At 34.3% G+C, this 14,167-nt stretch overlaps 2 protein-coding genes and 1 long non-coding RNA gene across 5 annotated transcripts; 2 read left to right on the forward strand and 1 right to left on the reverse strand.

The window, feature by feature from the left end:
- The first annotated feature begins 72 nt into the window (after positions 1-72).
- On the forward strand, positions 73-823 carry LOC114762344 (uncharacterized). The gene is made up of 2 exons (XR_003742242.1): positions 73-209; positions 288-823. It is a non-coding gene; the product is annotated as an uncharacterized LOC114762344 (long non-coding RNA).
- Positions 824-1,737: 914 nt separating this feature from the next.
- LOC114762343 (S-locus-specific glycoprotein S6-like) lies at positions 1,738-3,200 on the forward strand. Its single transcript, XM_028951811.1, has one exon. The coding sequence runs from the start codon at positions 2,104-2,106 to the stop codon at positions 2,824-2,826; it is 723 nt and encodes a 240-aa protein (XP_028807644.1). The 5' UTR covers positions 1,738-2,103; the 3' UTR covers positions 2,827-3,200.
- Positions 3,201-5,761: 2,561 nt separating this feature from the next.
- Positions 5,762-11,057, reverse strand: LOC114762340 (G-type lectin S-receptor-like serine/threonine-protein kinase At4g27290). 3 transcript variants are annotated; one of them, XM_028951805.1, is made up of 8 exons: positions 10,266-11,056; positions 9,185-9,743; positions 8,460-8,576; positions 7,953-8,098; positions 7,581-7,828; positions 7,289-7,519; positions 7,057-7,207; positions 5,762-6,348 (listed from the first exon to the last, which is right to left on the reverse strand). In XM_028951805.1, exons 1-8 carry the CDS (start codon positions 11,010-11,012, stop codon positions 6,040-6,042), a joined length of 2,508 nt encoding a protein of 835 aa, XP_028807638.1. In that variant the 5' UTR covers positions 11,013-11,056; the 3' UTR covers positions 5,762-6,039. The 3 variants fall into 3 exon arrangements, 2 of the variants coding, with proteins under 2 accessions (XP_028807638.1, XP_028807640.1); XM_028951807.1 differs by having other exon boundaries at positions 7,289-7,526; positions 7,618-7,828; positions 10,266-11,055; XR_003742241.1 differs by having other exon boundaries at positions 6,264-6,348; positions 7,296-7,519; positions 10,266-11,057.
- Positions 11,058-14,167: the final 3,110 nt, after the last annotated feature.

Raw genomic sequence — 14,167 nt, forward strand, 5'->3', positions numbered from 1 at the left:
TTGTGGTTTAACACGTTATTGAAGACTACAGAAAACTCACTTATTACTTATTTTTCAGTGGTTATATGGCACCTGAATATGCAATTTATGGGTTATTTTCTACAAAATCTGATGTATTCAGTTTTGGAATATTACTACTGGAGATAGTGAGTGGAAAGAAAAACAAAGGATTCTCCTCACCAAACCAAAGTCTCAATCTTGTTGGACATGTTGGTAGCTAGCAACTTAATTTCATACATTTATCTTTAATAAACTAGTAATTGATAGACATTTTGGAATTATTGTAGGCATGGAGGTTGTGGAAGGAAGGAATCCCAAATAAATTCATTGATGCAAATGTGGAAGAATCTTGTATTGAACCAGAAGTATTACGATGCATTCATATTGGTCTTCTTTGTGTGCAACACAATCCTAATGACAGACCAAACATGGCATCTGTGGTTGTGATGTTAAGTAGTGAGGGTGACTTGCCTCAACCTAAAGAGCTTGGTTTCCTCTTAGAATATATCCCAATCAATGCAGAATCATATAATTGCAATCACACAATAGATTCAATGAATAGAATTTCCATCACTGAATTAGAGCCCAGATAAACAATTGTTTTTTCCATATTGTTTATACTGCTATATAGAACAAATAACACTGAAAATACAAGAATATTAGCAAATTGCAATAAAGCAAGCCAGGTTGGGCATAGTGCTTGTAGCTTTGTACTTCTATAAATATGTTGCTTATATGTTGTATATACTGATACTGAGCATACTCTTAAGACTGGCTATTTGCAACAAATAAAGATGACCTTGAGTCTGAATGATGCTCCTAATTTGACATGTTTATTATAATTCAATCAATTTCCGTTGAACAAACTGGCACCCAGACAAATCAAAGGCATTGAAAATGTTCCAACTCGCTATTTTCTTTGTGGGTATTTATGTTAACTACCCAACTTCCCCCAAAAGAGTGCTTCATGTTCTGTGTGTCAAAGTCTTTTGCCTTAGTGCTATTTGTATATCCATATATTGTGCAAATAGTTTGTGCACTAAAACTTCTATCAGAATTAGCCTTGAAAAAGTAGTAGCTGGCAACTCTTCTCTTTTCTTTTTCTTTTTTTAATTTTTTGGGACCTTTTCTGTTTAAATTATTTCATTTTCTCATAGTAGAATGTTCTGAATTTGTCAGACATGTTTTCTATCTATATAATTACAGCCGATACAGTAGGGGGGAAGGACTCGACCAGAAAAATATAATATTTTTGCTTTTAATTATTTGCGAAGAAAGCTTAATCAGGTGGTTCAACCTTTTCTAGGAGGAGGGGAATAGAATAGAGGAAAAATTTTAATGAATTCAATTTAAAAGTAACACAAATATGATTATAAAATTTTAATAAAGAAAACATACAAGAGAACATTATTAAAAAAATTAATTAAAAAATTTTGCCTCACTTTTTTTTAAAAAAAAAAAAATTAAACCCATTAAAATTTATATTCTCCTCCATATTCCTCCAACCAAATAGAGGCAAATATATATATATATATATATATAGTAGAACGGGTTAGTTGCTCACAACGTGATGAATCAAGATTCAAATGCCTACTGGGAAAAGTGTCTACATTTAGTGTCTTGAATAAAATTTTCTTCACTAAAAAGATATCTATGCGGAAAGAAAGCGCAAAAGATAGGAAAGGAAAGATCACAAGCTAAATATTTAATTATATTAAACTTTGAGAAAAACGGGTTATAATTTTAAGATACACTGGCAATCTCTTAGTAAAAATACTATAGTTTTTTCGTATGTCACGGAATTTCTTAAATAAAATTTTCCTAACTCTTACTGGAGACTACGAAAAAATAGGAGGAATTCAAAAACCAATATCCACAGTGGAAACTTAGGCAGCTAGCAGATTTTGACTTAAAGCATTACAGAAACGAACCGTTTTCTATCTCTTGCCACCTTTCCCTATATATAGTTATATACTCGTATCTGACGACTTATGAGATTTATGTGACCCATCAGAAGTCAATCAACGTGCTTCTTCTACACTTATATCCTCCTACATCATTTCCATATATACCTTTGAATTTTACAACACCTTCGTTAAAGCCATGGCCATCCCTCCTTGTGTGCTTCTTCTCACCAATCTGCTTGCTATCTTCCTCCTTCCAGTGGCCTCTTCATCTGATATTAATATTATCACACAATCTCAGCCACTTGTTGATGATGGAAGAACCACCTTAGTGTCTGACAATGGAAAGTACGAACTGGGATTTTTTGGCCCAGGTAGCCGTCCACATCGCTATATTGGAATCTGGTTCAAAAGCAAAACAGTAAGAACTGTTGTTTGGGTTGCCAACCGTGAAAACCCAATGAAACACAGTTCAGGAAAGTTTATCATAAACAAAGAGGGAAACCTAGTACTTGTGAACAATAATGACACACTTGTTTGGTTGGCGAATTCAACAGGAAAGGCATCGAGTCCAATTGTCCAACTTTTAGGCTCTGGAAACTTGGTACTAAGAGATGAGAAAGACCAGAATCCAGAAAACTACATGTGGCAGAGTTTTGACTATCCTTCTGATACATTATTGCCAGGAATGAAGGTAGGATGGAACCTAAGAACTGGTCCTAATCGGTATTTGACAGCATGGAAGAACTGGGATGACCCTTCTGCAGGAGACTTTAGAAGCGAGCTCATGCTTCACAATTTACCAGAAAAGGTTTTCTGGCAAGGGCTCACAGAATATTACAGGATAAGCCCTTGGAATGGTGTTTCATTTAGTGGTTCTTCTGCAGTGAACAGCAATATAGCGTTGGTATCCAAAGGATGAGGTCTACTTTCATGTACACTCCCAACAATGAGTCTGAGATTTTTATAGATGTCTTGAACCAAACAAAATATGCAATGCAAAGGTTGATATGGGTTGAAGATACTCAAAGTTAGAAATCTTTTGGTGATTTACCAAGAGATAACCGCGAAAAGTACAATACTTGCGGCTCGAATGGAATTTGTATCATTGAATTATCCAATTGCCAATGCTTGAGAGGATTCAATCCAAAATCACCCAAAAATTGGGACACGTTTGACTGGACAGAAGGGTGTGTTCGTAGTGACCAGTGGAACTGTAACGTGAAAGGTAAAGACACTTTTCTTAAATTTAGTGGGTTGAAATGACCAGATGCTACACATACTTGGGTCAATGCAAGTATGACGCTTGAGGAGCGTAAAGCGAAATCCTGGGAAAAATGTTCTTGTACTGCTTATGCTAATTCAGATATCAGGGGAGGAGGTCGTGGCTGTGCCATGTGGTTTGGGGATCTTATTGACATAAATCAAATGTCAAATGTTGGCCAAAATCTATATCCTAGCCTTGCGGGTACGGATAAAAAATTAGGTAATATACATCTTTCATTACTTGTCTATTCACTTTCTGGGAGCTTAGCTAACTCACTTTTTGTGCATTGGCTACATTGCGAAGCTAACCGTGAAGGTGCTAATGAAAACAAGAGAAAGAGAATTGTCATAGCAGCTACCATTTTAGCAGCTCTTGTGATGCTTTTCACTTTCTACTGTATTTATAAGAGAAGAAGAAAATCTGGAGGTAAACATTCTTATGCTCAACTGCCCTTTTTGTTTTTGGTTTATCTTTTAAAGGGTATAAAAGGACAAATTTTGAATTCTGTTAGTGTGCATATATGCTTAGGAAAAAAATCATGTATGTTTTATGCCTTGTTTCAGTGAAAACTCATAGAACTTTGTCCATAGAACTTAATGATGAAGACACTGCTAGGGGAGATATGGAGCTTCCTTTCTATAACTTTGATATAAAAGCTTGTGCTACCGACAACTTCTCAATTGACAATAAGCTTGGCCAAGGTGGTTTCGGACCAGCGTATAAGGTAACTTGCGATGAACTGATAAACAAGAGTAAAGAAAGTGATTTTAGTCTTTTAAGATATGATGTCATATATGACAATGTTTTTTTAATGGTTAGGGCATGTTAGTTGATGGCCAGGAGATTGCTGTCAAGCGACTTTCAAAAAATTCTAATCAAGGAATAAAAGAATTCAAGAATGAAGTTATATCCTACGCCAAACTTCAGCATCAAAATCTTGTTAAAATTCTCGGTTGTTGCATCCAAGGAAAAGAACAAATACTCATTTATGAATACATGCCCAATAAGAGTTTAGATTCGTTTATTTTTGGTTCATACATTTGTATATTTATCAATTTCTTTAAACTCAGCTCGGATAACAACTAATTTTTACTTTTTTAACTTTACAGGTTCTTCCCCTCAAAGAAAACTCTTAAATTGGTCCAAATGCTTTTATGTTATATATGGAATTGCTCGAGAGCTTATGTAATCTTCATCAAGACTCGAGATTGAGAATCATTCATAGAGATCTTAAAGCAAGTAATTTATTACTAGAGAATAAGTTGAATCCAAAATATTAGATTTTGGATTGGCAAGGATCTTTGGAAGCGATCAAATTGAAGAAAATAGAAGAAGAATTGTTGGTACATAATAAGTATCACTTAAAGTTACATAATGATTTGTATTTGTAGACATTATTGAAGACAATATTAACTCATTGATGACTTATTTCAATGGTTATATGGCATCAAAATACTCAATCAAGGGATCATTTTTCATGAAGTCTGATGTACTCAATTTTGGAATATTACTATTGGAAATAGTGAGTGGAAAGAAGAATGGAAGGTTCTGCTTACCAAACCAAAGTCATAATCTTATCGAGCATGTTAGTAACTTGTAGCCTAACTTCATTCTTATCTTTAATGAACTGGCAATTGATAGATGTTTGGGATGGTTGTAAGCATGGAGATTGTGAAAGGAGGGAATCCCACAAAAATTGATTGATGCGCATTTGGAAGAGTCTTGTATTGAATCAGAAGTATTAAGATGCATTCATATCAGTCTTCTTTGCGTGCAACACCATCCTAATGATAGGCCAAACATGACATATGTGGCTGTGATGTTAAGCAGTGAGGATGACTTGCCTCAACCTAAAGAGTCTGGCTTTCTTTTAGAAAATATGCCAACAATTAGAAGTGAATCTTCTGCCGGCAACCACATGCCAGCTTCAATGAATAAATTTTCTACAACTGAAACAGAGCCCATATAAACAATTGCTTTGCTTAACTTTTTGTATTGAATACATGATTAGCGATTTTAACAAAAGCAAGTGATATATATTGGTATAAACAACTCTTAGTGATATTGCTTACAATTTTGTATTGCTCTATGTTGTTTTCTGGCATATGCATGAAATGTGGAGAGAAACGTATTGCACAGATCAACAGCATACCTAGGTTACAATCTTCATCCTTCAGACCGCATCTCGTTGTGCAAAATTGTATTTGATGGACAATATTTTACTTTTTGCCACTTCGCAATTTACAACCCTACACATTCTACAACTACGTCCATCATTAGAGAGTAGTTGGGGAAAATGTAGGCCAAAGGAAAATTATTGTGCTTCATGCTGTTTTTTCTGGATTAATGTGCATATATCAATCCTGCTTAGCAGGAATTTTAACCAGGGAAGGGATGAGTTCTAGTTTTTTTTTTTTTTAAATACATTTAAGAGAAAAAATCATACAACACGAAAATCTCAAAAATATATGAGTCAGGATCTAACATTGGTGTCACTCCAGCCACTCATACAACTCATGATGAAAATGTGCCGGATCATTATCTATAAGCAAAGATAAGTAGGTCACCAATAAAATCAAATGTTAAGAAATAACTTGAGAGCTTTTACCCAAAAAAAAGAAAAAAAGAGAATTGATCAATTGGTAAAGAGCTATATCGAAGTTTAATTCAATATGTCCACAACAGATGAGGAAGGAACAAAGCAAAAAATCTCACTCAGCATCTAACTTGCATATCACCACAACCAATTTAAGATACTATATTTACACCAACAATCTACAAGAATGATTAATTGCCATAGAATATACAATGAGAAAACAAAATGAAATGCTTCCATATGCATCATATAGTAAGAAGTAAGATAACACCTTATCTGGCCTCCAACTGAGTCACAGTTACTTCATTAGTTGAAGAAGATATCTGGTTGCCAGAAGAAGCACATCCTTCTCCCACCATAATCCTCTCTATCAAGAAACCAGGCTCCTTAGGCTGAGGCAACACATTCTCACTGCTCAACATCACAATTACTGAGGCCATGTCTGGCCTATCCTCAGGATGCAGTTGCATACACAGAAGACCAACCCGAATACAGCGCAGTGCTTCTGATGAGTTAAAAGCTTCCCCCAAACAGCCATCAATTAATTCCAGTGGGTTGCCATCCTTCCACAGTCTCCATGCCTTGAGGGGGGGAAAAAAACAAAGCATCAATGAGATTATGATCCGCACAAAAGTAATAGATTAATATATATATGTGTGTGTGTGTGTGTGCAGCAACAGAAACCATATTTACATGTATACACATGTATCTTCTGACAGCATCAGATAGTGTCCAGACATGTTTGATACTCATCAAGAGAAACAAAATTACTTTTTAGCTTAGACGAGATTGGGATCATAGAGGGGGAGCTTGGAGCAAAGTGGGACAAAAGACCAAAATGCCTCTTTGTCAGGAGGGACAATTTTTTTTTTTTTTTTTTTGGGGGGGGGTGGAGAGAGCAGGGGTGCTTGCCCACCATGTTACTGAAAATTTTATTCCCCGGCCCACCACCCCCCCCAAAAAAAAAAAAAAAAAAAACTTTGCTGTAGTTTCGCATTGTGCCCCCCACCCCCAGATTAGCTTCTAGATCCTCCCTATTGGTGAAACATTAAAAAAAAATTTCTTTTCAACCATAACTTTAGTGTTCTTATATATGTAATTCAAATAACATTTAAAATCTGCATGGACGACAAAATATTGGCAACTATGTTTGCTTTTGAGATTAAATCAGAAAATAAAAGTTCAAAAACTAAAATTTGAATATTACACATTTGTCAAGATTTTATATATAATATTTAATATTTAACTTTGAATAACACAAAGAACAGAAAATGAAGTTAGTTACTCACATGTCCAATAAGGTTAAAACCCTGGTTTGGATAAGAAGCTCCTCGGTTTTTCTTTCCACTTACTATTTCCAATAATAACATGCCAAAGCTAAACACATCCGATTTAATGGAGAATGACCCATGAATGGCATATTCTGGTGACATATAACCACTGAAAGAAATTAAAAATGAGTTAATATTCTTTAATAGTTGATAGAAAATAGAAAATGCAAGGCAATAATTTAGGACTTACTAGGTACCAGCTATTCTATTTGTATTCCCTTCAATTTGATCGCCACCAAACATTCTTGCCATGCCAAAATCTGAAATTTTCGGGTTCATCTGCCCATCTAACAAAATATTACTTGCTTTAAGATCTCTATGTATAATCCGTAATCTAGAATCTTGGTGAAGATAGAGAAGCCCTCGAGCAATTCCAAATATGATATGAAAGCGCCTTGGCCAGTCTAGCAATTTGCTCTGCCTGGAATCTGTCAAGTCAGTAAATTACTTTAAGTTTGGACGTGATACAAATGAAAGCATACCATTCTGCTAAAGACAAGATTCTGCATATACACGGACCAAATAAAAAGTTGTCTAGGCTTTTGTTAGGCATGTATTCATAGATGAGCATCTTCTCTTCTCCTTGGATGCAACATCCAAGAACCTTGACAAGATTTCGGTGTTGAAGTTTTGCACACAATGACACTTCATTCTTAAATTCTTTCGTTCCTTGTCCAGAGCTCTGTGATAGCCTCTTGATAGCAATCTCTTGTCCATCTGCTAAAATACCCTAAAAAAATTTTTAAGGAAAATTCAAGCGTGATGAATGAAAGGATGGACTGCCCTTTGTCCTTAACAGGCATGTTGCTGGTATATAGATATACTCATGAGTGTGTGTGCATAAATACACATACCTTGTATACTGGTCCAAAACCACCTTGGCCAAGCTTCTTGTCATTTGAGAAGTCATTAGTGGCATGGACAATTGTAGCAAGGTCGTAGAATGGCAGGTCTAAGTCCTCTTGTTCACCTTCACTCTTATTCTCTAGGGAGGTTTTCTCTGTATTGACCAAACAAGTTCAACATCATAAAAGAGGAACTTTCTTTTGAAGGAAAAATCTTGAGTTGTGCCACCAAATGCAAGACTTTTCTTAATCATTCAAGTGTCACGTCAATGGAAGCAACAACCTATCCTAAATATCACAAGTTTGGAAACTGGCCTTGCATAAAGGAGGTTCACCTTATGAACATCATAGGCAGATGAGAGAATAACCATGGATGAAATATTGTGGGAGTGAGATTAATAAAGTGCTTTGTATGTTACAAGGCGACTAAAAAAGGAAGCAACGCTAACAGATAGTTTAATGCTCATGCCAGATAGTTTAGATGATGAATAAAATATAGCAAATAAGAAAGTTTACCTCTGCGCCTTCTTTTCCTCCAATGAGTGCAAGAAAGAGCCAAAAGCGCCAGAAAAACCAATGGAACAGTAACCGCTGTCACCACAATGCCCACCATTTTCTTGTGCCCTTTTGCATCTTTAAAATTTTGACAGAGAAATGAATCAGCACAAAGTACACTGAAGAAGAAGAAGAAGACTAAACTCCCATTATCCAATGTCACCTAACTATCAACTAGCTTCTTCAAAGGTTTTGTTTGATAACTTTAATACCTACAAGGATAGCTTTGTTTCAGTTTCATAGCCCAAAAAAAATATATTAAAATGTGTTACTCTGTAGATACTAAAATCGCAGTCGTTCATTTGAGGATCAGATGAAATATGGAGTCAAAACAAAAGCAAACTTTATAGTACAAATCCTAAATGAATTGATATTTTAAACCTCTAAAGGTGCATCTTGTTTCAGTATAATCCCCCCGAAGTTTTAACAATTCATTTTAGTCTTCAAAAGAGTACTTTTTTCAATTTCATACTGACACAAGGACATTCGCAATTACCAATTTCAGTTCATTGTTCGCGCACGCCATTCAACTGTCTACAAGACTAGTGAGACACTAAAAAGATAACGTGTATCAAGTGATCAACATTTCTAGTTGCTGAAAAATCTTTAAAGGAACCAACCGGCACTCAAATAATATGGTAGAACCAAAATGGGGTTTTCAGCGATTGAAAGATTAGAGTTCATACCAGTTTCCGAGGCAGCCATTCGAATATATAGATCTTGCCCAGGAGTGGAAGCCACTCTCAAATCAATAAGTTCACCAAACCAAATCAAACACCCAATACCTCCCCCAGTAACATACAAGTTTGCATAAGCAGTACAGGAACAATTTGCCAAGCATTTCATTCTGCAAACCCCAAGTGTCATGCTTGCATTAACCCAAGCTTTTCTAGTGTCAGGAATTTTCAACCCACTGAATCTTCGAAACCCATCTCTATTTTTTACCCCACAGCTCCAAGATTCACTGCGAACACATCCCTGGGTCCAGTCCAAAGCACTGTAGTTTTGGGGTGATTTTGGCTTGAACCCTGAGAGACACTGGCAGGGGGGAGAGTCATTAACTATGCAATTTCCATAGGGGCCACAGAGATTGTAGTTGTCACAATTATCTCTGGGCACAGATGAGTAAAGCCTCCAGCTTTTAGTTTGCTCAACCCAGTTATAGCGCTGACGATAAGAAGTAGTTCCGTTCAATACAACCCTTGTGATCACCGATTTGTTCTGCAGCTTGGAAGTGTAAACCACCTTGCGCCGAACCACGAGAAAGAAAACGAACGACTCTCGTTAGATTTACCAAAAATAATTGCCCAAAAAAATAGGAAGGTGACTATTATTTGCTTGGATTTGAAGATCATCCATAACATTTCGCTCAAACTATAATTTACTATTAATTATTAATTAAAATTTGAAAAAATATTGGGGAAAGAACAAATTGCTACCCGGAAGTCTCAGCTTGGTCGAATCAATGAGACGATACTTTGTTCAGCCGAATCAATGAGATGGTAATATGATACACGCGACATAGACTGGCATCTTTCTATATTGAAACAAAAAGGGGGGGGAAAAACAAAGAAAAGGCTCAAAATTTCCACAAAAAAAAAAAGAATCATTTCTTCCTATATTAAATCGGTTCGCTCGTACTTCATATCTTAATAACGATTTTAACATCCTAACAATGATGTAGTTTACTAGCTTTGACATGTTTAAAAAGTTGAATCAAAGTTCCAAAGTAAACAATGTTTTGTGAAACTTAGGAAAATTGAATACCTCATCTTGATTAGAGACGAACTGAAGCTCAAAGATTGGCGTAGTTTTCCCACTGAAAATAACTCCATTCCAAGGACCACTCCGATAATACTCTTCTTCTCCCTTCCACATCACCAGCTCCGGCGTCACTCCGACCACCATGCCCCATCTCAAGTCTCCAACAGAAGGATCGTCCCAACTTTTCCACGCCGTCAATTCCCTGTTAATTCCTCTTCTCAGATCCCACCCAATCTTCATTCCAGGCAAAAACGTATCGCTCGGATAATCAAAACTCTGCCATATATACTTCGCATCATCAACAACATCAACCTCATCCTGTTCATTTCTCAGAACCAAGTTCCCTGAATCCAAAAGCTGCGCAACAACACTTACGCCTCGATTGTTCACCGTCGTGTTTGCCGACCAAACCACGGTGCCGTTTTGGCTGAGGAGCACAAGACCTCCCTCGTCGGTTATGCTCAAACGACTCGGCGTTGTGAAGTTGTTGTCGTTCCTGAGCGGCGTTTGGCGGTTGGCCACCCAGACGACGGTCGTATCGGGGATATTTTTGTACCAGATGCCAAGGTAGCGGTTTGAGGAAGAGCCGGGGGAGAAGAAACCGAGTTCGAAGGTTCCGTCGCTGGACACCAAGGTGGTGGTTCCATTTGCGTGATCAACAAGTGAATGAGACTGCGTAAGAGTATCAGTTGCAGAAGAAAGTGAGCATGAAGTGATGAAAGCGAGGATGAGAGGAAGAAGAATGGCCATGGATGATCCTTAGAACTTGAAAGAGGCAAGTTGAGACATGCGTAAATGTGCAGTAGTATTATTAATTATAAAAACCAATTGATTAATTTGAGAAAATTAAAAAAAGAAGTTAAGTAAGTTATTTGTAATAAATAGATGTTGTCTTTTATAAAATATCCTTACTAATTAAGTATATTAGCTAAAACTATAATTATTAGAAGGACTATCTTGAAAAAATTGAGTAAATGTGAGAGACAAAATAGATTGGAGTCTTATATTTAGAATAAACATAAAATTCAAACAAGATCTTATACTAAGTATCAGTATATAACTGGGAAAGGAAGCCGAAGCGAAATCAGACTTGGCAAGTTTTGATGTGAATACAGACTAGAGAAAGCCGGCATGATAATATCTCGCAACTCCTGGCAAGAAAAAATAAATGTCAATTATTTGCAATTCAACGATTTAATTATCATGTCATAGGAGTCCATATAGAATTAAATAACATCATTCAAAGTCAAAAATATTCATATAAAGTGATAAATACTAGTAATATAGGAAAGTCACGGGCAATTAATTATTATCTCCATCAAGTGCATAAATGGACGTAATCCACCAATAAAGTTACTACCTCCCATAGAAGTTTTTTCTGCCCCACACCCATAAAGTTACTTATACTTGACTAATTCATATAAATTAAGCAAGTTAGTTAATACGCTATTTGTAACAAATACTTAATTTTTTAAAAATATTCTTTTAGTTATGATGTTGATTTTTTTAAAGTATTTTAGTCATTACTACTTTTGGATGAAAATCCTCTTAATATGTGTAACCAATAGGAATATTTTGAAAAATAAATTATAAATTTGATACACAAAATGTGTTGAGTTCTTATATTTAAGATTAAACTTATTTATTAACTAGCTTTTATATTAAGTCGGGAAGCTAGTATTTGTTAACATTTGTTTATGTGAAATGTTCATTCTTATAAAATCTGGCCTTTATTTTAGCTTATAAACAAATAGCCAGCTAAATTAGACTTTCTGCTTAGCTTCATACAGCAGAATTTGATACAAGCTAAATAATTCATGATTTATAAATAATAGTAAAAATTACGTGCATGCAATCCTATTATATTATATATAGAGTAAATGATTATTATATGAAAATATATATATCTAAAGCTTGAGAAGATAGATTAATTAGTTACGTTAAACTTGAAAAGTTATAAAAAAAATTAAAATAAAAAAACAATTCAAAGTTCAGAAAGTTGTTGTGGAATTTAGGCATCCCACCAAGAAAATAAAGTACGAATGTGAAAACCATGATAAAGTCATAAAGAGCGGAGGCGGAGAGATTAATAAGCATGGACCAAAAACCTGCCACCTCATTATTGACGAGTTGACGTAACATGGGAATATTTTGAATGATGTCATGTAAAAGTAAAAGAACGCGTCAGGAATTTTATCTTGAATATTGTTTGACCGGAAACTGAACTATTATTCTAAAAATAATTTTATGAGAAATAAATATGTGAAAAATACTGCGTCTCAAACTACGTGAAGAACACTTTTAAAATGATTTTTAGGAGAATAATGAGTGTTTAATTTTAAGAATTAAAAATGCACTGGCCACCGTGAAGACATTAAATTATTGTGTTAGGGTTGTGTGCTGTTTTAATATGAAGTTTTTTAAGAATTAAGGGCTCGTTTGGATTACTGTTGGGAATGATAAAAGTATACGGGGAAGTGTGAAACTGAGGTTTGTGATTTATTTTGACTCAGAAAATTGTTTGGATGTGGCTTCTTTTCTAACTGACTTATAGAAAAAAGTAACTTTTTTAACTGACTTATTTAACACAATTTGGATTAACTTTTCTAACTGACTTATGAAAAAATTATACAAAACTTACGATCTAATTAATTATATGATTTCATTTACTTTAATTAGAGACTAAATGAATTTTAATTTATATTCATGTTTGTCTATTATGTATATTTAGTTAATTATCTACAATGTGTTTTCAAATTTTTCTCCGTAACAAATATTTTTATTTTATAATTTCACAAATAAACTATTTATATTTTATCATAATAATTTTATGTATTTTTTTAAACTATTATCACCTTAAAAACATAAAATTTCAAACACTACTACTCAATAAAGTTAATGCCTTTTTCAGTCATTTTATAATTAAACTAACTTTTCTATTAATTATCCAAACGACTTTCAACTTTTTCCACTGACTTTTTATAAACACCTATCTAAACATAAATCGCATTATACTAACTGACTTTTACTCTAATTTCAGTTATAAAAGTTAGTTGGACTATAAGTCAGTTTTGCCCAACGCTAATCTAAACATACTCTAAATGTACAAGTATCTTATCTATTTTACTTTATTTATAAATGATTTTTATGTTTTTTTAAATTTATATAAACATTTTGGATAAAAATATATATGATATGAATATATTTTACTTTATTTAGGTTCGTTTTCTTTTATATATTTTAAATTTGGAAATAAAATATATTTATTTTTATATTTTACCAATTAAATGTTATAACTAATTAATACATTACAATCTACCATTTCTTTAGACTTAAAATGTGATCTTTTTTTCAAAATAAATGTACGCTATGTCTAAAACTATAAAAAAAAAAAAAAAATGCTTAACCAGTAAGCGTTGATTGCAGCAGAATACGAGGCTTCATGTTTGACTCAAGCACCATTTTAGTAGAATACATAGATCAATGTAATGTAAAGAACTCTAACTTTAAAAATAACACTTTGGCCAGCTAAAAAGACTTTAAAAATAAGGCACTGAATTAAAGTAAATGGGTCCCAAAATGTATCCCGTTAAATGAATCTGACATCAAATATGAAAGTGGAGCTCTAAATTCCTAAACGTGATAAGGCATAAAGCATATATATAATTGGATTGATATTAGCTGAATTCTATGAACCTAAAATCTGTTGATCTGGAGATGGGATAGATGGCGATTCGTCCCCTTGCAAGACAAATAGTTTGTTTGTTTGTTTGTTTGCGTTTTGTAACTTAATGACATCTAATACTTCCATTAAATTAATTGTGAGGCTGCCAATTCAAATTCTCTACTACAACTTACCCACTTAGAAAATTAAGGAAGATAAAAAAAATTACTTAATTATAACA

This window comes from Neltuma alba, unplaced genomic scaffold (assembly GCF_004799145.2).
Source record: "Neltuma alba isolate B1F8T4 unplaced genomic scaffold, ASM479914v2 tig00011212_pilon, whole genome shotgun sequence".
In the NCBI taxonomy this organism is placed as follows: Eukaryota; Viridiplantae; Streptophyta; class Magnoliopsida; order Fabales; family Fabaceae; genus Neltuma; species Neltuma alba.

What these genes read in the sequence shown, in the direction of transcription:
- LOC114762343 (XM_028951811.1), top strand. Translation starts at nt 2,104, where the DNA reads ATGGCCATCCCTCCTTGTGTGCTTCTTCTCACCAATCTGCTTGCTATC.
- LOC114762340 (XM_028951805.1), bottom strand. Translation starts at nt 11,012, where the DNA reads ATGGCCATTCTTCTTCCTCTCATCCTCGCTTTCATCACTTCATGCTCA. An exon ending in GAGGAAAAGAAGGCGCAGAG is followed by an intron (nt 8,099 to 8,459) that starts GTAAACTTTCTT and finishes TGGTCAATACAG; the next exon opens with AGAAAACCTCCCTAGAGAAT. An exon ending in GTTTTGGACCAGTATACAAG is followed by an intron (nt 7,829 to 7,952) that starts GTATGTGTATTT and finishes AAATTTTTTTAG; the next exon opens with GGTATTTTAGCAGATGGACA.